This window comes from Odocoileus virginianus, chromosome 1 (assembly GCF_023699985.2).
Source record: "Odocoileus virginianus isolate 20LAN1187 ecotype Illinois chromosome 1, Ovbor_1.2, whole genome shotgun sequence".
NCBI classification, from domain to species: Eukaryota; Metazoa; Chordata; class Mammalia; order Artiodactyla; family Cervidae; genus Odocoileus; species Odocoileus virginianus.
The window spans coordinates 15918628-15940761 of NC_069674.1; the positions used below are offsets into that span (position 1 = coordinate 15918628).

General features: G+C 45.9%; 1 protein-coding gene across 1 annotated transcript in view; it reads left to right on the forward strand.

Annotated features, from left to right (window-relative positions):
• Positions 1–22134, forward strand: part of KIAA1549 (KIAA1549 ortholog) — a 123268-nt gene that overhangs the window by 69393 nt on the left and 31741 nt on the right. Inside the window, exons 10-15 of the mRNA XM_070465181.1 lie at positions 2008–2192; positions 10226–10422; positions 12172–12287; positions 16706–16908; positions 19969–20192; positions 21061–21214. Of these exons, the coding sequence (XP_070321282.1) occupies positions 2008–2192; positions 10226–10422; positions 12172–12287; positions 16706–16908; positions 19969–20192; positions 21061–21214 (1079 nt within the window). The remainder of the gene's footprint in view (positions 1–2007; positions 2193–10225; positions 10423–12171; positions 12288–16705; positions 16909–19968; positions 20193–21060; positions 21215–22134) is intronic.

The following is a 22134-nucleotide window of genomic DNA, read 5'->3' on the forward strand; positions in this document are numbered from 1 at the left end:
GGCACACTTGCTCCATTTTATAGGTGATCATGGGAGAGTTGAAGCAATTAACCACTGGTGGTTTGTGTTTGTGTATTTGAGAGATGATTGTGTATTGGTGTGTTCTGTTTCAAAGCAGCCAGAGAAAATAATGAAACACTTACTTACATTTCTTCATAGATGGTATTTCTGACTGTTGGATGGGTGCCCCAGTCCAGCTGAGCACTCACTTTTTTAGAAAAGATGCATTGCAGTAGACTCTGGGCACTTTTCAAGGCTACTTCCATCTGCTTTTGCACCTCTCTTGGCTCATTTTTGTGCTGAAGACCACAGGGGTAGCAGTCCTGGGATTGGAAGCTTCAGCCAAGACTAGAGCCAGCCCCCAAAACAGCTGTGGACCCCGTGTCAGGCCCTCATTTTGACGAATCTCAGGGTTTTACTAGGTTAGAACTAAGAAGAGTCTCTAGTTGTCCCAGCTCCTCAGTTTGGTTGTGTAACTCCAGTATTGTCAGTTGTTTTCATGCAAGATAAACTACGTGTACAAGCTATATTCATGGCAAACTAAAAGATCCAAACTGTTAACACCCTGTCACTTTCCCCATTCCCTGCAGAGTCTTTGCTTTGTAATTTGTGCTTCTTTCAGAGTACACGTGCTTTAGAGGGCTTGCTCCCCTCCCTGGCCACTCAGGGGCCTAAACCCAAACTTAAACCAGCACTAAGCATCTCTTTTTATTGTTACATCTTCGAGTGAAAACATTCTGATCCCTAGCATGTGTTAACCATTACAGGATATGAAAAAAGTATGAAACTGAGTCCCTGCTCAAAAAGACTGAGGTTGTGTTTGAACAGACAAGGCATAGAATCGTGACCATATTAATGAGCGAAGTAGTATTGTATATCAAGATGATACATTTATGTAATAACATGCATCGTGAAAGAATAGCACACTACTGTTTATAAGACAAAGACATCCAAGGACAAAAGAAGTTAGACAAGGGGAATCCACCATTGTCATGGAGAGGTTGTTGTGAAGTGACCGTAATGGATGAGAGAGCTGGGCAGAGGGGAGGGGGCGTTTTGGTTTCCAGAGCCTGGTAATTGGAACCTGAGCTTTAAAAGGACCAGAAAGACTTGAGCTTTTAAGAAGAGCTGAATCTTGCAAGAGAAGGAATATAAAATGAAGAGCATGAAGGCCCAGTACTGGGAGGCTGGGTTAGGGAGAGGAGCCCGTGAAGGAAATTGAGGACCAAGTAATGACAGCATGATCATCCAAGGCCATGCGAGATGGGGGGTGGGGGGTGCTGCGGTGGGAGGTAGGGGGGCGGAGGGCGGAGGGCGGAGGATTCAGAATGTGAGTTGAGGGGACTTCCTTGACGGCCCAATGGTTTAGACTTTACTTGCCAGTGCAGGGAATGCTGGTTGGGGACCTAAGATCCCACATGCCAGCAAGCCAAAACATAAAACAGAAGCAATATTGTAACAAATTCAATAAAGACTTTAAAGATGATCCACATCCAAAAAAAAAATATTTTAATGTAATTGTAAAATTGACAACTGTACCTTAAGTAAAGCGGTTTCAATGCAAATTCCTATTTCAAGGGCTTAGAGAGAGACCCAGATGAGGAATGAAGACAGTGCTCACAGACCCCTTACTGGGATTTCTCATTTTTGGTGAGGATTAGAAATCTTGCTGCAGTGAGAATTTAGAGAGGGACCTGGTAGAATAAACTGGATGTCAGGAGAATAAGCTGGACGTCAGGAGACCTGGAATCAACCTCACTTGGCCATTGAATTAGCGATGTTCCTTTAGACGCGTCATGGATGTCACTGTGATAGCCCGTGTTGTAGCTGGAACATCCTGAGTTGTGTTTACTGCGTCCCGTTTTTTGTCTTCAGGGGGTCATCATCTCTCCCCAGTTGGCTTGAGCTGAAATGACGTGGGGGGGTTTCTGCTGGTAGAGGGGGCATTCACTGTCCAGTAAAGGCGCGCAGAGGACTCACCGGGAGACCTTGCTTCCTCGTGTGCAGCTGTGGACAGGGTGAAGAGGCCGTCGCCCGAGTCCCGGAGCAGCAACCTCTGGGTCATCGTGGGTGTGGTCGTGCCGGCGGCGGTGGTGCTGGTGATTGTCGTCATCCTCTATTGGAAGCTCTGCCGCACGGACAAGCTGGACTTCCAGCCTGACACCGTGGCCAGCGTTCAGCAGCGCCAGAAGGTAAGGGGCGGCCCCTCCACCCCCACGTTCACACGAGCGTCTTGTGGGCTGGGCTGGGGCGAGTTCGGGCTCCTGGTACTGAAGGACGGGGAGAGGGGCTGGTCAGGAAGTCTATCGGGCCTATGGGTGGTGTCCCTTCACTTCCGTGTTTGTTTGCTGAAAGCCAGGTCTTCTGTAGTGTTCAGTACCTGCCCAGAAAAAGAAGCTGTGTAAAGACGCAGTAATGCTCTGGGCTCTGAGTTCCACTGTGATTTTATTTTTGAGATATTCAGTTACAAAATCATATCCATTCTGTGCATGAATTCTGATCTATTTTAACCCTGGACGCATTCAGAGAGCAAGAGCCAAGGTAAGTTTTCTTTGATCTACAACCCCGCTGGGGGGCTCCTTTATTTTCTGTCTACCTTATTGCAAGCCTACTTATCACCTTGATCAAAAGCACTTAATCATTAAAAAGTGGTAATATGTGCCTTTTCATTTTGATTATATATATATATATATGTATGTATGTACATAATGAGTCTTTATTTGACAACCTTCAAAAAAAGTTCGGAGTACTAGTCAACTAAAAGGAATTCTGTGTGGTCTTTCTTGTTAGCAACACCCAAAATGCATCAGCTGCAGTTTCCAGATTGGGATACTTGAGGGAAGAACAAAACAACCTGAGTACAAAATTTTCTGTTTTTTTTTTTCCATATCCCCCCTACCCAACCCTACTCTACAATCTTTTAGAGTTAATTAACTTACACCTAATTTGACAGCAGTTTCTTTCTTTATTAGCAGCTCTTTTTCCATGTCTTTCCAAGGCATTCCTTGGAAATTTATAATAGCAGTTTTTAGTTTTTATAATAGCAGTTCCCTTCTCATACTTACGTTTCAACAGTATCTGCAATATTTGTCACATATAAGTGTCAGAGCGAAGACACAGCATCTTGGTCAGTATCTAGCTCCTCTGGTGAAGCCTGAACATGCCAAGTAAGAGAAGAGCTGGTTAGGTGCAAATCCTGAGCTCAGCACACCTGTCAGCCCCACCCAGGGCATGAGAAGTGGTGGCTGCCGACTCTAATAACATGTATCCACTATGGGTCACACATTTAGAGGACTCGATGGACTCTAAGAGTTTAGTGAGAAAAAGAAATCAAGAGGCAGAAGAACAGGAAATAAAGGACCACCCTATTAACCTTCTAATTTTACTCTGATTTTCTGGGTATTAAAAAATCCTGTACATAATAAACCTAGACCTGATGGATGAAAAAAGTGAAAGTGAAAGTCACATCCAACTCTTCGCAACCCCATGGACTATACAGTCCAGGCCAGAATACTGGAGTGGGTAGTGTTTCCCTTTTCCAGGGGATCTTCCCAACACATGGATCGAACCCAGGTCTCCTGCATTGCAGGTGGATTCTTTACCAGCTGAGCCACCAGGGAAGCCCAAATTAATTCAGCATTATTTAGAGTCATTTTTGGGGTTGTTTCTTTGACCACACTGTGCAGCATATGGGATCTTAATTCCCAGACCAGGGATCGAACCCACATTCCCTGCATCAAAAGTGTGGAGTCTTAATCACTAGATCACCAGGGAAGTTCTGAGGGATGAAAAAAAGAATTTAAAATGTATTTTGCTTGTAAAAGTAAATGAAGAGCATTCTTCTTCTTATGATTTAACGAAGAAATGAAAACTCTTGATTAAATTGCAAGCTTATGCTTATCCAGCATTTTGGAAGCAGTTTATACATTAAGGTTATATTTATTACCCATCTTCATTTATTATTGACATAATCTGCTAAGGTTGTTTTGTTGTCAGACTGGTGAATAGCATGGAAAAAACCTGGGGGGTAAAGTCCTTGATGTACTAAATGATTCATCGTGTGACTTTCACTGTGGTGACATCAGCAATTGGTTTGGAAATGTTTTGGGTTCTGGTGAAAGAGCACTGTTACAGAGAGATTTAGCCAGTGTAGACAGTTCTGTATTTGGGTCTGTACTGTGCTGTAATTCCTCACATAAACACTCCTGTGGAAACCTATCCATTGTCTCTCACTTCAGTAAACTGTCAAGAGAACCACATCCCTGAAGTTCACAATGGACTGTTCTGAAATATTCTAACCCCTGATGCTGCTATCCCTCAAATAAACAGTCTCCAATAGAACTTTCCGCCTTTGGAGTTGTGTTCTTCTGCATGTGCTGCCTGGGTTGGCGTATTCACTTTTACAGCATCTTTTCAGGAAAGGTTTTTTGTACCAAGGATTCCGCAAGAGAACAGGTGTCCTTGACTTGGTTAGAAGCGTAGCAGGGTCTTTGTTTTGCTGGCATAAGAGCCCATCGTTTGGATCTTGTCATGTTTTTCTAATAAGAAGATGATGCTCTCCATTTAGTTCAAAAACAAGCATCTCTGCTTCATAAGTGTTTCTTCTAAGATTATCTGACAATAGTAAAGTGCCTCTAGCCTATTCTTCAGGGCACTTTGCAAGGATGCTGTCTTCCCTGTGACTCAAAAGAGCAGAGGCTCTTTTTCCTTCTTGTGTGGCTGTTTTCACTCTCTACTCTGCTCACCCCACCCCCTGATGCTGCTTCACTGCTATTCTCTGAAATCTTTTAGCAAATCCCAGAGCTGCAAACATCTGGAAACAATAAATCTGCTGACCCCAAATCCACACCCCTTTCTTCTTGTAACCAGAGGGAAACCTCTTCCTATTGTCTGGGAGTAGATTAGTTTTGAAATATGATAAGAGAGAGAAGCCATTCTGTCCTATTTTGAGGCAAAGTCTTTTAAAATTTTGAATGATAAAAAGAAAAAACACAAACCCTAATGCATGTCTTTCTTTTTATCTGTATTCTCTTTAATCTGTAGCCCAAGGGCATCACTTTTTACTGCTACCAGTAAAATTACAGCTTGGACCCGCCTCGCCCTGTTGAGGTTCTATTTAAAGACATGAACAGCGTTGGCTTAGATGTTGCCTGCTTGGTGAAAACTTGTTCCTTCTGATGGGGACGTTCCACACCCCGTGGTTGGCCTGGGACCTGGTTCTTGGCTTGCGGGCTCCGTGGGCGGCCGGATGGGGCTGCCTCAGATGCCGCGTGTTCATTCACCAAGTGCTGAGCCTTTGCTCTCTGCCAAGCAGGGTCGGGCTGGGTGACCAGCGCAGATAACATGTGGCCCCTGCCTTTGAGGGCTTTGATGAGGGAGGAAGCGGCTCAAAGCTGACACACAGCAGCGTGTCTGTCCAGGGCTCTGGGGTAGCTCAGATAAGGGGCTGAAGCTTGGAGGTTGAGGAGGGGAAGCCAGAGGAAGTGGGCCCAGGTGGTGGGGGAGGGCAGGTGTGGACGGCCGGAAGGATGGGGCGAAGGTGAATGTAACGAAGGGCACAGCCAATACCGAGGTGACAGGTATAGGCAGGAGCGAGGCTTGGAGGGTTTCTGGGACTTGTCAAGGGGTGGAGGTGATGCTCTCGGCTTGGGAGAGCACTGAGGGTTGTCAGCGGGGAGAATAGCTTGGACGCATTGATTTGTTTTTGTTTTCAAATTTAGTTTCATTGGGTCTTTTGGTGTGTGCGCGGGCTCTTTGTTGTGGCTCCCAAGCTTTCTCTGGTTCCAGTGGGAGCTTCTCTTTTTGTGGTGCCCAGGCTCTAGAGCTCGTGGGCTCAGAATTTACAGTGCTGCATGGGCTTAGTCACCCCAAGCATAGGGGATCTTAGTTCCCTGACCAGGGATCGAACCCACATCCCCTGCATTGGGAGGCAGAGTCTTAACCATGGGGCCACCAGGGAATCCCCTGGACACACTGATGTTTGAAACAGTTCCTGAAGAGGGCAGTGTGATCAGCAGGTTGAAGTGAAGCTGGAAGAGTTTCTTCCATCTGAGCAGAATTCGTCTTATCCCTTCTCTGCAAGGATTGTGTTAACAGCTAAAGTGTTGGTGGTTCCAGGGTGTTCTGGGTCAGCTGACTAGGACTTGCCAGGGCCTGGGGGTGGGAGGATCTTGGAGAACTGCTTGCCCACCTCCTAGACCTTAGGGTGAGCCGTGGCCCCACCCTGGGCTGCAGGGGAGACCCGGGGTGGCAGTAGGCTCGCCTTGTCTTCACCCCCTCAATGGAGAGAGCATGGTGGCCCTGGTGACTCCCCCCCCGACCACATGCATCAAACAGCAAGCGCTTAAACAATGGTGCTGTCTTGGAGGTGGTGCGTTTTTGTTCAGCCACTTTGGGGGTCGGCTGTGCGGTTTCCCTTGTCATCTCAGCTGCTCCTTCCTAAGGTGGGGCTCAGGCTAACCCGAGTCCTGGGGACTTCACTCTGCGTTGTTCCATCTGGGTCATATTATGTTTATGGCTCACACATTTTAAAATTCACCCGGCATCTCTCCTGTTACTTGGCTGACCTGCCGTACCAGCCCACCCCAACTTGTCAGCGACATATTCCAGTGAGACACAGACAGTGGAGTTGTCCCCTCTGTGATACATTAAAGAAGGAACAAAAGAGCTGTCTGCTTAGAAAAACTGGGTCCTAATAGGAATATTGAAAGCACTCGTGAATCTTGACTCTCTTATAAAATGCTGATTGACGCTTTTTTTCTGCATGTGAAGGCTGGAAGCACAATATGCCAGACTTAACTCTATAGATTTTTTTAAGACATAGAAAAACTAGAAAAAGTGTTCTGGGAAACAGGGAAGAAACAAAGGGAGCTAATAGTTCCATAAGTGAGGGGAGCAGTGTTTTTCTCTAATTTTTTCCTTATGTGTGGAGATGGCCTTTGTTTTGTGTATAAGCACAGACTGGTTGCCAAATTTCTATTGTCATAGGAGGAGGCGACTCACCCAGCCTGAGAGAAGTCAGGGGTCTAATGAACGTATTTAAAGATGCTAGTTGGAATGAACCAAAGCCAACAGGACTTTAAGGCTGTAATGGATGTATATTTCATTTATGATGTATACCCTTTTCTTGGTTCCCCACAAAACCCAGTAAGTTTGGTGACCTTTCTTAAATTTGTTCAGTCATCAGATATTTATTGGTGGTCTACCGTGGGTCATGTTGCTGAATTAAAACATTTTGTATCTAAATTTATAGCTGTAGTTTTATCTGGTCTCTGAGAACTCTCAACTGTCTATTTATATCAACTTTCATCGACCAAGAGCAATACTATTGCTGTCAGTCTCATTTGTTTGGTGCCTTGGCATTTATGAAGCATTTTGATATTGTCGGGGAGGAAGGAATTTTATAGGCTGGTCTACAAATTCAATCGACCTGAGACAGATTGACAGGAGGAAATCACAGAAAGGTTCAATAACATGGGTTCATAGGAGAGACCCATGTATGGAACTGAGTAACTCACCACAATGGCCAAAGTGCCCACCTTAAATACCACCAGCAGCTAAAGACAAAAGAGGATGTCAGAGGCAGTGGTTTGGGACTTTAGAGGGGAGGAAGGCAGTTCACAGGGAGATGGAAAAGCTAAGGTTTGGTAAATAAATGCTTGGTGAGTCTTGCAGAGATGGGGGACCAGAGAGGAATGGTGATAGCTCTCTTTCTGGAATAGGTCCTCTTGTCTGTATTTTTTAGGCAGTTAGATGGGGGAATATCAGAGTTTTTCCTGAGTCTTTTGGGCCTTGCTTGTTTTCATCTTGAAATAATGCACCTGCCAAAGACACATCATTGTTCAGTCGCTCAGTCGTGTCCGACTCTTTGTGACACCCCCACCCCCCCCCCCACCCCCATGGACTGCAGCACACCAGGCTTCCCTGTCCTTCACTATCTCCTGGAGCTTGCTCAGACTCATGTCCATTGAGTTGATGACGCCATCCATCTTGTCCTGTCTTACCCCCTTCTCTTCCTGCCCTCATTCTTTCCTAGCAACAGGGTCTTTTCCATAAGTCGGCTCTTCGCATCAGGTGGCCAAAATATTGGAGCTTCAGCATCAGTCCTTCCAATGAATATTCAGGATTGATTTCCTTCAGGATTGACTGGTTGGATCTCCTTGCTGTCCAAGGGACTCTCAAGAGACATTTGGGGGTAGCAAATTTTGTTCCCCTATGATGTATATATATGTTTCTTTTTTTCTTGTCTAGGTTTTCATCTTTTTTTTTTTTTTCAATTTTTTAAAAAACTTATTTTTAACTAGGGGACAGTTGCTTTACAGTGTTGTGTTGCTTTACAACCGTGTGAACCAGCTGTAAGTGTAACTATAGCTCCTTCCTCTTGAGCCTCCCACCCACCCTCTGGGTCATCACGGAGCACCGAGCCGAGCTCCCGGTACTATACAGCTGCTTCCCACTGATGTACGTTTCTTATATAAACCTAAGAGTATATCAGGGCAGGCATTTAGTTCCTAGACCTGGCTACACAGGCTGTACCAAGGAGGCGATGCTGTCTATCTTTTTCCCTTATTCACTTTAGAGACCTTTGCTTAGAGGAGGCAATCTGTGGCTCTTCCTTCAATTTTGATAAAAGCAAATCATCTGACTTTCAAAAGAGGAGATTTTGATGGTTATGATTAGATGACTATTGATGATATCTGTTACTCTCTCATTTAGAGGAAACTTATGGAGCTAAAATGAGGTGTAGCTGGGGCCAAGCACCCCATGGATGAGAGATGTGCCTCTCTGTAAAGCAGGAGAAGGATTCTTGAGAAAGGAGGAACCAGAAGTTTATCTACAGAGGTTGTCTGTTTGGCGTTTGATTGCTTTAAATGGAACACGTGCCCCCAGGAAGGTGTGTGTGTGTGTATGCATTTTCAGTTGTTCCTGACTCTTTGCGACCCCATGGACTGTAGCCCACCAGGCTCCTCTGTCCACGCAATTCTCTAGGCAAGAATATTGGAGCGAGTTGCCATTTCCTCCTCCAGGGGATCTTCCCGACCCAGGGATCGAACCTGTCTCTTGCATTGGCAGGCAGATTCTTTACCACTTGCTCCACCTGGGAAGCCCACAGTCCCAGAGATTTGCAGAGCCCCGGTGAAGATGGCTGGGAGGTAGGGGGAGTCATGGAGATGCAGGTTTGGACTCATTGTTTGGGAAACAACGTTTTTGAGCCAAGAAATGTGCACCACGCACAATCTGCCTGTGTGTGGTGAAGTCGACTGCTGGTAACAAGATGTTATTAATTTAGAAAATATAGGCATGCCAGTCTTTGCCTTTTGTTTCCAAGCAGCGTTTTTGTAAGCATGATTTATATCAAGTTCTGTCCCCCTCTGCTGGCGTAAGTTGTTATTGCAGGCTGCTTTCCTTCTACCCATCCAGCCTAGCTTTTTAGTGCTGAAAGACCTTAGAGATCACAAACAGAAGCCACTGATGTTGTCACTCACCTGTGTGTAAAGTTAGTGCAAATACCGCAAAACCTTTCACTTCCACATGCAGTATATTGTGTAGAACGGCTCCTTAGATGAGTTGGACTTTGTCTTCTGACTGATGGCACTCTCTGTGAGTGTAGAATTCTGCCTGATGGAATTGTATGGGGGACTCCTGCCAAAGAGACCCTTGGGACCACTACTAATACGTGGTTTATTTTCCTCTACTTTGCAAGCGAAGCAAAGGGAACAGTTAACACCCACCCCTGGGTATTACAGTCTGGCCTCTCATTCCCCTCTGTCCTGACCCTTGTAGTGCAGCTAATGTGATCTTTTACCAGATCTCAGGTCTTCTCTGGTCCCTGATGCAATTGAGGACATTCTCTGAGTAGCCACCTCTTTTTATTTCTACATTCAGTCTGTCCTCCGGGTCCTAGCACAAGTCCCCATTCTCTGAGAAGAGTCTCGCCCCATGCACTATCCAGGCTTGGGTCATTGCTGTGACAATGGTCAGCATTGTCTTGTGATGTCTTATATTGTGGTCTAACTTTTTTAATCTTTGTATTTTAATCTGTAGCAAGTATCTGTCTTTCCTGAAAACTCAAGGTATAATTCTTGCACGGGTCAGTGTTCTAGAGATGCATGTTGAATTTAATGGGTAAGACTGCAAGCACGCTCTTGGGTCAGAAGCTGGCACTCACCATCCTGCCGGCACTCACCATCAGCTTGACTGTCTCACTTGTGTGTGTGTGTTTCAGTTGCAGATCCCTAGTGTGAAGGGCTTCGACTTCGCTAAGCAGCACCTGGGTCAGCACAATAAGGACGACATATTGATTATTCATGAGCCAGCACCACTGCCGGGACCCGTGAAGGACCACACCACACCCTCTGAGAACGGAGATGTGCCGAGCCCCAAGGCAAAGATCCCTTCCAAGAACATCCGTCACAGAGGAAGGTTCTTACTGGGCTTTCTGTATTGTTCGCTATCGCGACTCGCGGTTCTCTTTTCCATTTGTCAGTTTCCAGTAGCAGAAGGGCTGATGGTGAGTGTTGCCCGAGTCTGCAGCCTGGAAGATTGATGAGATTGGCCCCCCAAATCAGCACACCCAAGGGCCCTTGATCCGCTCTAATGGACTCCCAGAGGAGGCCCATGTGCTTTCTTTCCCCAAAGTGGGTAAGATTATGAATCACCAATCCGTATGGTTTGGTGGTCCCCTTGGAACTTCATTTGGGATTGACCAGCTCGAGGGTATATATTCTGGGGTGACCACACTAGGCCCTCTGGAGGTGATGTTAGGAATAATGTACAAAAATGTATAAAAAGTGCATGGCTTATGATACACACTTGGCCAGGATTGGCTCTGCCCTTGATTGTTATGCCAGTGGCTGGAGCCATGGCTTCCTCGCTTGGTCTGCAGGTGACCTTCATCACACCCTGCTTTCCTTGCGTGGCTTTTCTCCATCTGCCCCTGCTGTTACCCTCGTTAGCATGTGTACATGGATTCTTCATCGCCCTGCGCCCAGCTCCCCTTTCCCAGTTAATTCCCATTCCTCTTACCAACATTAAGCACACGGGGCACTGCTGCTAACAGACTACTTACTGTGACCCTATGACCTTGTGAGACGGGCTGCCCTTCTCTAAAGAAGACAATGTTCAGGGTTGGGTTTTATTAAGTTGCCTTTAGGTCAAAGCGTGATCAGGCTTTGGTATTGAAGCCCCCAATTACCAGCCTTCTTTTGAGCTTTGGAGTGCCAAATTCTGGTTTTCTGTTGAGAGGGGAAAAGTGTGTGATCATACCAACATTCAAAATGACATTGTAATTTCTCATTTATCAGAAAACATACCCCAGGGGTTCTGGCCTAGTTTTAAGAATTTAATGAACGTTAGAACATGATCTTTACAAAAGAAGATGAATAATGTAGAGAGAGATCATTTGCTTAATTATTTTGCAGAGTAAGAATAAATCAAATCATTAAAGATGATTGAATATGCTAGTACAATTTAACAAAGTCTTTTTTTCTCGTCTGGAAGCCTCAGCCTGGACACTTAGTCACAACATCTCAATGGTCTGCATGGTTAATATCATAGTTTAGCATTCCTCAGGGGCACTAGAATGTCTGGGCATTTCAGAAAGTTCAAAGAGAAAGGGTGTTAACTGATTAAGGCTTTTCAGTGGATCCTGGAGCAACTTGGGTTCTATGACACACTTGCTTTTTTACATATAGAATCAATTAACAGCGATAATCATTGCCTTTGTGTTAGTGTAGGCTTCCTCCAAAGATTTGGAATTATATGGGGTGACTGCAGAATGACCCTGGCTTCCTAGAAATTCTGCAGGCCCAGCTAACTCCTAACCAAGCTTGAATCCCAGATCCTCTGATCCAACCCACACCAGTCCCAGATTGCCAGGTTTCCCCTGGGAGCTTGGGGGTGGGGGGAATGTCCTCCAGCGACTACTTGGTTTCCTAGCATTTGTTGAAATGAGTCTGCTGAGCCATTTAGTAAGGCATGTCATGCTGTCCTCACAAGGTAACTGTGCTATCAATGTGGTCCTTGAAGATGCTGCACCTCGAAACAAGGTTTTGGACGCTTTGAGTTCTCCCAGTTTTGCCCAGAAGCCTGACTTCCACATCCAGATGAATGTGACCTTTCTACCTGCTTTCTTTCTCTTTCCTAACATCTGCATTTGTTTTGTGTCTGCAGAGTTTCTCCCTCAGATGCCGACTCCACCGTAAGTGAAGAGTCCAGTGAGAGGGACGCGGGGGACAAGACTCCAGGAGCCGTGACCGATGGCAAGTCCCACAGAGCCCCACAGAGTGGTCTGTGACCCTTCTTGTTCTCCACTTTAAAAGTAGTAACTATGAGGGACTTCCCTAGCAGTCCAGTGGTTTGGACTCTGCCGTTTCATTGCAGAGGGTGTGGGTTCGATCCTTGGTCAGGGAACTAAGATCCCACAAGCCCTGCATTGTGGTGAAAAAAAAAGAAGTCATTATGAGGTTCTAGTAGGCTAGACTCTTATACTGCTTCAAATGCAGAACATAACAATACCCTGTGCATTAGAATACTCATCATTCATACAGTGGATTTCTCAGATTAGTTGTCACCATCTAACGCTGTATCAGTGTCTGCATTGAGCTGGTGGGCCAGGCTAGAAGTTAAGAGATTCACTGATGTGTGTTTTGAGGTTACTGGTCATGTTTGAATCTAGTTTGGGGTCCTAACAATTTTCCTCTTCAAAGGACAAGGAGGAATCCAACTAAAACTGCATCCAGGGTTCAGTGACCTTCTTAAGAGCCCATTTAAGTATTTCACAGCTGTCACTGTCAGAAGACTGATTATTTACTTATTCTAGGTCCAAGGGCTTTATATTTGATCCTAGTCCTAGGTCTGTCTTCCAGCAGATAGTTGAGTGTGGTCAGATGGTTGCGTGTGTTGTCAGATGCTGTTGCTTCTTAGGCCAGGTTTGAAATGTACCGCACTCCCCTTCTGAAGAGTATTGTCATAAAATTCATATGTCTTGCAGTAGAACTTAGCTCATCGGTCTTACTAGACTTGGAACCTTTTTTGGCCTGATGACCGGGTAGCTTTGGTGTTAGTTTAATAGATTCTGTTAAATAAATGCTCTTCTGTTAATAATGCTCTGTTAAATAGAAATGCTTTATTTATATTTCAGGGTTGTGTTTTAGTAGTGCAAAGAAAATGGAAGTGTCTCTGGATATCATTTTATTATTTTTTTATTTGGCTGTGTCACGCCTCTCTTGGGATCTTAGCTCCCAATTAGGGATTGAACCCAAGCCCTTGGTAGTGAAATTGCAGAGTCCTAACCACTGGACTGCCAGGAAATTACCAGGATATGATTTTTAATAGTAATTTTTATACTTAAATTTTCCATTACAAATATCTCTGTATAAAATTGCAGTACAGAATGAACCATCTTCTGTAAATGAATAGATTATGGACAGAGTTGGAGAGCCTATTTTATCCACTGTCATGTTTGTGACCTTGTATGTCCCTTAGTTGTGGGAACTCCTCTGGGACTAAACCAGCTGATTTTTGAGATGCCTTCCAGTTGTTTCTTTTTTGGTGTTAAAAACAAAAAAGAAAAACCTTAGAATAAGGGAAGAATTTTTTTCTTTAGATCTAATGATCTAATTTCATAGAATCTTAAAAATTAGTTAGCACCATGGTAACAGGTGCACTGTTTCAGGTAGACAGGATTAAAATCTAATTTTGATCCTGGGAAAGAAATATTTGGGGGGAAAAAATCAGCTCTGGAGCTTCTTAATTTCTGTTAGTTGTATGTCTGAGTAAATCTTCCTCTTTAGTTCCTGTTTTAACTCCTTCTATGTTTAGTCGCTCAGTCGTGTTAGACTCTTTGTGACCCTTTGGACTGCAGCCCACCAGGCTTCTCTGTCCATGAGATTTTCTAGGCCAGAATACTGAAGTGGGTTGTGATTTCCTCCTCCAGGGGATCTTCCCAACCCAGGCATCAAACCATCGTCTTCTGTGTCTCCTACATTGCAGGCAGTTTCTTTACCCACTGAGCCATCAGGAAAGCCCTTTAACAATCCTTGCTAATAGTATTCGAACCAGTATATTATACATGACTAACAAAAGTCAAATATCACTCTCAACATATATTCAAAATCCAGGTTGTAATAAGCATGTCAGTGTTGGGGCTTAGAGTTGACTATGGAAGGAGACAAGTGGCCTAGACATTCTTGTGGGTCCTAGAAGGCTCACATGCCACTATTTTGATTTAAAGCTGTACTTACTTATTGATAATGGAATTAACATTCCTTTATAAATGTTCTGTTGCTTTGGTATTTCAGTAATTCAGATTGCCCTTCCCTGTGTCATTCTGTTCTGTGGACATCATCTTACACTATAATTTCTATCCTTATTTTTTTTTTGTTTTATAATTTTTAAAAAGATTTTAATACCTACTTGCCTTAAGGCAGTATTTGCACAGCATTGATCTGTGTAGCCCTTGTACTTTCCATTGTCATTATTATCCAGGCAGTTTTTTAAAAAATTGTGCAGTGGATAGCAAATGATAAAAATATGTATTATGTGTAAAATAATATGTGTGTTACATATGTATACTAATCCAGTTTGTTTATATGTAAGGAGATTATATATGTCTTTAATGTATGAATATAGCAAACGACATATCGCATTTTTTAGCCTTTTGGAAGGGCTGAGTTCCAGGCAGTCTAGAAGTTGAGGGTTTTCTGTGCATCTCCTGCTTCTCCTATTGCAGCTGGTGAATTATAGAGCGAGGATCCAATTGAGGGGTGGGAAGGGCCAGGGCAGGAGTCAGTCCCAGGCCTGCAGCCCCAGGACTCAGGCAGGCAGATGACACGAGCGGAGGGGCCTTTCTTCCTGTCACCTTTGCACTCTGTTTTTTTTTTTTTACCATCCTGGAGGAGGCCACCTCTGCCTTCAGTATCAGTGACTTAATGGGACACCCTTTGTGACATTTGCCGTTGGTTTAAAAGTTTGGGTTAGCAAGGCTGGTCTTATCTGGTAGAGCTAATTATCTCCTGCTAGGCTTCATGCCTGTAATTTGAGTAGCTCCCTGGTGAATGGTGCTGTCTGGCTGTGTTTGCATTATACAAAGGGTCAGGCTCCCTCCAGGCAGGGAAAGAAAGCCCAGGAATAGCCTGAATGCAGACAAGTGTGCCTCCTCGCTAAGAGACATCTTCATTCACAGAGTTAAGTATGTAATTTCTAATTACTTGGGATGAGTATTACTGAACTTAAATGAATATAATTCAAATTGAGAGGAAATACAAAGATCTGTGTCCCACTACTGTGCATTCCTTATATAAAATATCAACTACTACTCCTTACCGCTTTGCTCAACACTTTTTTACACTGAGAAAAAACCTCTACATTTTTCACTTATGATTGAGGTTTCAAAACTCAGGCTTTTGTTTAGAAACAGTTTCTACATGCCCTTACTCCTTCTCCTGGCCTGTGTGTGTGTGCTCAGTCATGTCTGAATCTTTTGCAACCCCTTGGACTGTAGCCCACCAGGCTTTTCTGCGCATGGAATTTTCCAGGCAAGAATACTGGAGTGGGTAGCCATTTTCTTCTCCAGGGGATCTTCCAGACTCAGGGATGGAACCCCATGTCTCTTGTGTCTCCTGCACTGGCAGATGGATTCTTAACCACTAGCGCCACCCGGGAAGCCCCTCTCTTGGTGTTTGGCCATTTATTTTCAAGCAATGTTAGAGTAGCCCAGAGGTGACTGTGGCTTAGAGGAAGGGCATCAGGGATCTTAGTGCATGTAACTGGGAATTCTTTTCATCTATTTGGCCCTTCTTAACCTCTCTCTTTGCTTTTTAAAAATAAAAGTTTATTGAGATTATTTCTGTTATAAAAGTAATACTGACTAGAGAAAATCCTCATTATAGAAAATACAAAAAAGTGGAGAAAGTGCCCATTATACCAAGATCCAGTCTCTATTAACATCGTAACGTGTTTTTCTTTTTTCTATACATTTAAGTGTCTTTCTTCTTTGCAGTTCCGATTACTAAAAAAAAATTCATTGTGGTGAAATATATGTAGCCATAGAATTTACCCTTTTAACCACTTTTTGAGTGTTATCTGCATCTCTTTGTAAAGAAGAAACTAATTCCTTGCAGCAGCAGCTTTTTCTTCTCTTTGACTCTTCAACTTCATTTTTTGCTGCATTAGAACTGAAAAGCCAGCAGCATTCACCATTAATCAGTACTTGCTAGCAGGTCCACAGTCCCCCTGGTCTTTTTTTTTTCGACGGTAAATTGCCTTGGCAACTAAATTTATATCATTCTCACTCCAGATGAGCATGGATGTTCAGAGCTGTTATAAATGTTGTCCTCCACATTCTGTAAATCGCTCCTGGCCGGCCAACCTCAGGCTCCTCTTACCCTTTACCCTGTCTTACTGAAGACTTTGAAACACCTTTAGACAAAACAGGACCATGTGGGGCACAAAGTGTCATAATGATTTTCTTATATTCCCTACAGATATTTGTAATTATTACTGAGGTTGAAGGAGACACTATTTAACCCAGACAGTTTAGGCTCAAAGAGTGACATTTCAAATATTCTGCCATGGAGTTGTGGATGTGTTTTTGGTCTGGGACCCATCTAAGGATCCTTTAGGAAATAATGCATAATAATTGTGATGGTTTGCTCTTTTCTTAGGGTGACGGTGTTTACTAACTCTGCTCTTCCCTCTGTTCCAGGGGCAGCACCCAGTTCAGGGAACGAGCAGCACTCATCAGCCTCCATCTTCGAGCACGTGGACAGGATCTGCCGCCCCTCAGAGGCCGGTCGGCGGGTCCCCAGTAAAATCCAGCTGATTGCCATGCAGCCCATCCCGGCTCCTCCAGCCCCGCACCCCGCCTTGGCCGACCGCGGGGCAGAGACCAACAGGATTCACAAGGAGGTATCTGCTTTTATGGAAAAGTACAGTAATTAAAAAAAAACACAAAGCCCTTAGATTCTGATTTGGTCAGTGCTTAAAAACGAGTGAAAGTTAGTGTCAAAAGGTCACTAACAACGTGAGCTCCTCACGTGTGTGTGTGCATGCAAGTTGCTTCAGTTGTGTCCAGCTCTTTGGGACCCAATGGACTGTAGCCCACCAGGCTTCTCTGTCCATGGGATTCTCCAAGCAAGAATAATGGAGTGGACTGCCATGCCCTCCTCCAGGGGATCTGTCTACCTGACCCAGGATCGTGTCTCTTATGCCTCCTGCATTGGCAAGCGAATTCTTTACCACTAGCGCCATCTGGGAAGTCCCATGAGCTGCTCACGATGATTCTTAATTTTAAATCTGCTACTCAGTATTTTTAGGTCAGATACTGATCATGGACACTAGTGGGCACATTGGGAGATGTGCAGACTAAAGACCAGGGCTGGCTATCCTTAGAAAGTCCGCCTTAGCCCGAGGCTGGGGTTTGGGAATGAGATTTTGGAAAGATCCCCACCATTCTCAGAATAGAGTGGCTCGCTGTACCTAAACTGTTTCTGTACCAACAATATGATGTATGCTGAACAGCTCTTTCTGGAGTCTGGAATTTTGGTACATGCTAGGCAGAGGGTGCCTATGTGAGCCGTCTCCAGTAAAGAGCCTGTGAGCATTGAGTATCTAATAAACTTCCCTCTTAGACGTTTTGCACATGTTGTCACAGGTCACTGCTGGAGGAATTCAGCACACCCTACGTGACTTTACCAGGAAAGGACTCCTGGAAGCTTGTGCCTGGGTCCTCCAGACCTCACCCTATGTGCCATTCCCCTATGCTGGTTTTGCTTTGTAGCCTTTTGCTGTAATAAATTGGACTGAATGCTGAGTCCGGAGGGTTCTCCTAGTGAATCACTGAACGCTGAGTAATCTTGGGACCATGGTAGATTCTGTGAACTCTGATAGAGCTGGTCTGGCCCCAAGATCTAAAGCATGATTGGTAAAATACCCTATTCTAGTGACTCCTGGAAGAGTGAGTTAGATCTGCTTTCTTCCTAAGATTCTGGAATCAGAAGGCCAGCTCCAGTCACTGTTAAGCTGAACTTGAGAAGTTTGACCTGGGCTGGACCATGAGTGCAGTGAATAGTATTGAGGGCTGCACGCATGACAGCATCGTGGCTGTCAGTTTCCTGCTGCTAAGAAATGCCTGCTGCTCTTGTGAGTTCTGCCAGGTAAAGTAGTAATTGATACAACTGAATCCTTAAAGTGGATCATCTTATAGAAGTCTCATCAAGAGTTCTTACACTGTCTCCTCTCCATTGGCTCCTTGCCAAGGACGTGACCACAAGAACGTGCATCATGGGTTCAAGGTGGCATGTGCTGTCCCTTCTCACCAATGCTTGGGAGCCCTGGGGTTGCTCACATGACCCCCATCCTAGCCTAGACCTGTTTCTATCAGTCTGGTGTTGCAGATGTCTCATACCAGCCATGAGTAAGCACTCTTGAGTGGGTTCTCTGTGTGACTGAAAGAAAGATGAGAATGAGCTCACCAGGCCCATGGCCTCACCACTGGAAAGTGTTCTTCTCCACTTTGTTCTTTTACTATCTTTTAAAAATGTATCTGATGGGTACATATGGTATAGGAAACATATATACTGATTATGAAGCATAAAATGAAAACCCAACTTAAGAGCATTATCAGTTCTGGTGGACCTACCTGGATGGTAGGTACAGACATCTCAATGGAAATGTTTTCTTCATAGGAGGTTCTGGCGCAGATCCAGGCATATCTTAGTCCTCCTGTGAGACCTCATGTATTTTAAAGAACAGATCCTGAAAGAGTTAGAGGGGCTTCCTGAATTCTCCTGCTGGGAAGTTTGTCGAGACTCTCATCTAGCTGACCCTCCTTCTCAAAGTCTCAAGGAGGACGTGGCTTCTGGTCTGCTGTGGTGTTGCAGACCATGTCCTGTCTTGGTCTGTTGTCTCTTTCCAGCTGGAGTCCCATCTTGGTTTCCTTTTTCCCCCTCTGTCTCCCTCCATCTCACTTGCTATTAAGTTCTCTGAAGCAGGGCTAAGGGCTTTGAAAATGAGGTAATGTTCATTGATAAGGCAGGCATTCCCCCGTCTGCTCTCCACCAGAGCCCAACAGGCTGACCGCTCCCGGAGTCGTGGCCTCCTTCTCCTAGACATGCATCTGCATTCCTGCTTCTGGCCCTTGCCCTCTGCCCACTACCCTTTCTCCGCAACACTTCAGACGTAGTTCACGCCCCATGGAGCCAGGAGGATGTGTTTCCATACTTGCCTATTTTCTTCTTTGAGGAGAGGGGTCTCCTGTCAGGGGGCTTGTTTCGGTAACACTGAAACATCATTAGTGAATGGCTATTTTATTGTATAGTGCAAATATCTTCTTTGAACTGTTTTAATTTAAAAACTTATTAAGTAATGATACTATTGGGTATAGAAAATGTTTACTTTTTTCTCAGGGAGAATTACATCTAGGAATCACTGCCCCTCAGCATCTTCAAAATTGCCACTGGACAATTTCCTGTGTTTGAGTACTTTTGCCCTTCCCAGGTCTCGCAGTGGTACAGAATCTGCCTGTCAATACAGGAGATGCTAAAGACATGGGTTCCATCCCTGGGTCGGGAAAATCCCCTGGAGGAGGAAATAGCAACCCACTCCGGTATTCTTGCCTGAAAAAAATCCCATGGACAGAGGAGCCTGGCGAGCTTCAGTCCATGGGGCCGCAGAGTCAAATAGGACTGAGCGCATAGGCACGCATGTCCTTTTTGGGGGCCGGTACCGAGGCTTCTCCGCTCACACGCACCACGTGGAGGGCGGGGACGCAGCTAGGGGACGGTGGCAGGCTCTCCGCGGCTGGTGTCCCTGTCGCCCCTTTGGGGCCTCTTGGGAGCCTAGGACAGCTGTGTGTCGGGGGCGGGGGGTGTCGGAGGGAGGGCAGGGGAGAGACACAGGACGCCTCCGGACTACTTTGTGCACGGGTCCATGGAACCGTGGAAACGGTCGGTCTGTATCGCTCCCCAGATCCAGACAGCGCTGCGGCACAAGTCTGAGATCGAGCACCATCGCAACAAGATCCGGCTGCGCGCCAAGCGCCGCGGGCACTACGAGTTCCCGGTGCTGGACGAGCTGTCGTCGGGCGACACGCGGGAGCGGCACCGCGTGTACCGCAGGGCGCAGATGCAGATCGACAAGATCCTGGACCCCACGGCCAGCGTGCCCTCCGTGTTCATTGAGCCCAGGAAGAGGTGGGCGTGGTGCCGAGGGGGAGGCCGACCCCGCCTGGCGGTCGCTTGTGGGGAAGGCTGCTTCCACCCCAGTTACCCCAGGACTCGCCATTCCCGGGCTTCCTGTCTCCTGGCATTCAGCTTTCTGAAATGGGGGCCCCTTCCTTGTCAGACGCTGAGCCCTGGCTCCCCCTGCCCTCTGTCCTCGTCCTGCCCTCGCCCCCCGTGTCATCACCACCCTCTGCTTGCTGGATGCTCATTTCTTTTCCCGCTGCTGCCCTCAGCTTCCTGTCCTCTTGGTCTCCGAGACCCCTGCTCCTTCAGGGAGGGGCGTTTTCTGTAAGGCCGGCTCTCATTTGTGTCTTGCTCTGCCCACCCCTGTATTGGATCAGGCTGCCTGTGGGTGGACCCTGTGCCCTGTACCTGGTGGGGCCCCGAGTCTCCACTCAGCTGCTCCCCACAGATGGGCCTGCCGCCCTACCAGCCATGGCCTCATTGCCCTCTAGACACTCATCTACATTCCCGTTTCTGGCCCTGGGCAAGATCCCAGCTTCACCTCACACTCTCCCCACCTCCCTCCTTATTTATTATTTCTGTTGGATAAATTGGACGTATCCAAAGCTCCTCCTCCCTCTTCAGGACCTAGGTCAGGTCCCAGTAGCCAGCGATGATGTTATTCTGTGTTGTTCTGTGTGTTTAGTATTGTCTGTCCAGGTGGACTGTGCCTTTCTTAGAGCAGAGACTGTGTTTTACACGTTTATATCCTGTGGTGTGTTTCATACAGTGGCCAGCAGGGTCCTAGGTGCTCAGAAAATCCTTAGCCTTTAGTTCATGAGCCAGGGCAGGAAAATTATTTCCTATGAAGGATAATGTCTTTTTCTCCTGGCAGCTCCAGGATAAAACGTTCCCCTAAGCCACGCCGGAAACACCAGGTCAACGGCTGCCCTGGAGATGCTGAGAAGGACAGACTTATCACCACAGACAGTGACGGCACTTACAAAAGGCCGCCTGGTGTCCACAACTCTGCCTATATTGGTTGCCCGGTGCGTACGCCGACCCTTGCGTCTGTTGGCCAGTGGGAGATGAGTGAGCAGTGCCAGCTGCGGCCGCGTGTGGGTTGATGCTCCAGGGCCAGCCGGGCCGTGGCGGCGCATGTGGGTGGGGGCGGGGATGGGCCGCTCATTTGTGGAGAAACTTGAGTCCTGGAGACCAGGGGACTGCTGGGGCGCCCTCTGGAAACATGCTCAGTGTTCTTCTTCCCTATGTGCAAGCCCCATCCTCTCGGGCTTCAGGACGGGCACTCTTGGGGATTCGCTGGAAAACAGAAATGTCCAGAAAGTTTTTTTTTTCCCCTTCCCCTGGTTGAGGGAACTGTTTGGATTTCTTGGTGGTAGGAGGGATATTTAGGGTTTTGTGTCCCGTTCTGCTCTTAGAGTGCTAAGATGTTCCCTCTGTGTGTGTGTGTGTGCACGCGCGCACATATATATATATATATGTATATATATGTATATATACACATGTATGGCTTCCCAGTGGTTCAGCTATAAAGAATCCACCTGCAGTGTAGGAGATACAGGTTCAGTCCCTGAACTGGGAATATATCCTGGACAAAGGAAGTATTCTTGCTGGAAAATCGCAATCCATGGGGTTGCAAACGAGTTGGACTCGACTGAGTGACTAAACAACAATGTGTGGGTGTGTATATATATACATGTGTGTGTGTGTGTATATATATATATTTCTAGTTTTAATGGAAGAAAGAACTTAATGGAAATTAAGAAATAGGGACTTAATTTTTTTGGAAGGAAAAGGACACAGAGTTGCTTGATGTGTTAAAACAGATGTTGACAACATTAAGACACATACAGACCCCACTAAATAGAGAGGAAATGGCTAGCCTCCCCAACGGACCGTGAGAAATACAGATATAAAAACACCCCAAGATGGCGAGGAGCCCCAGATA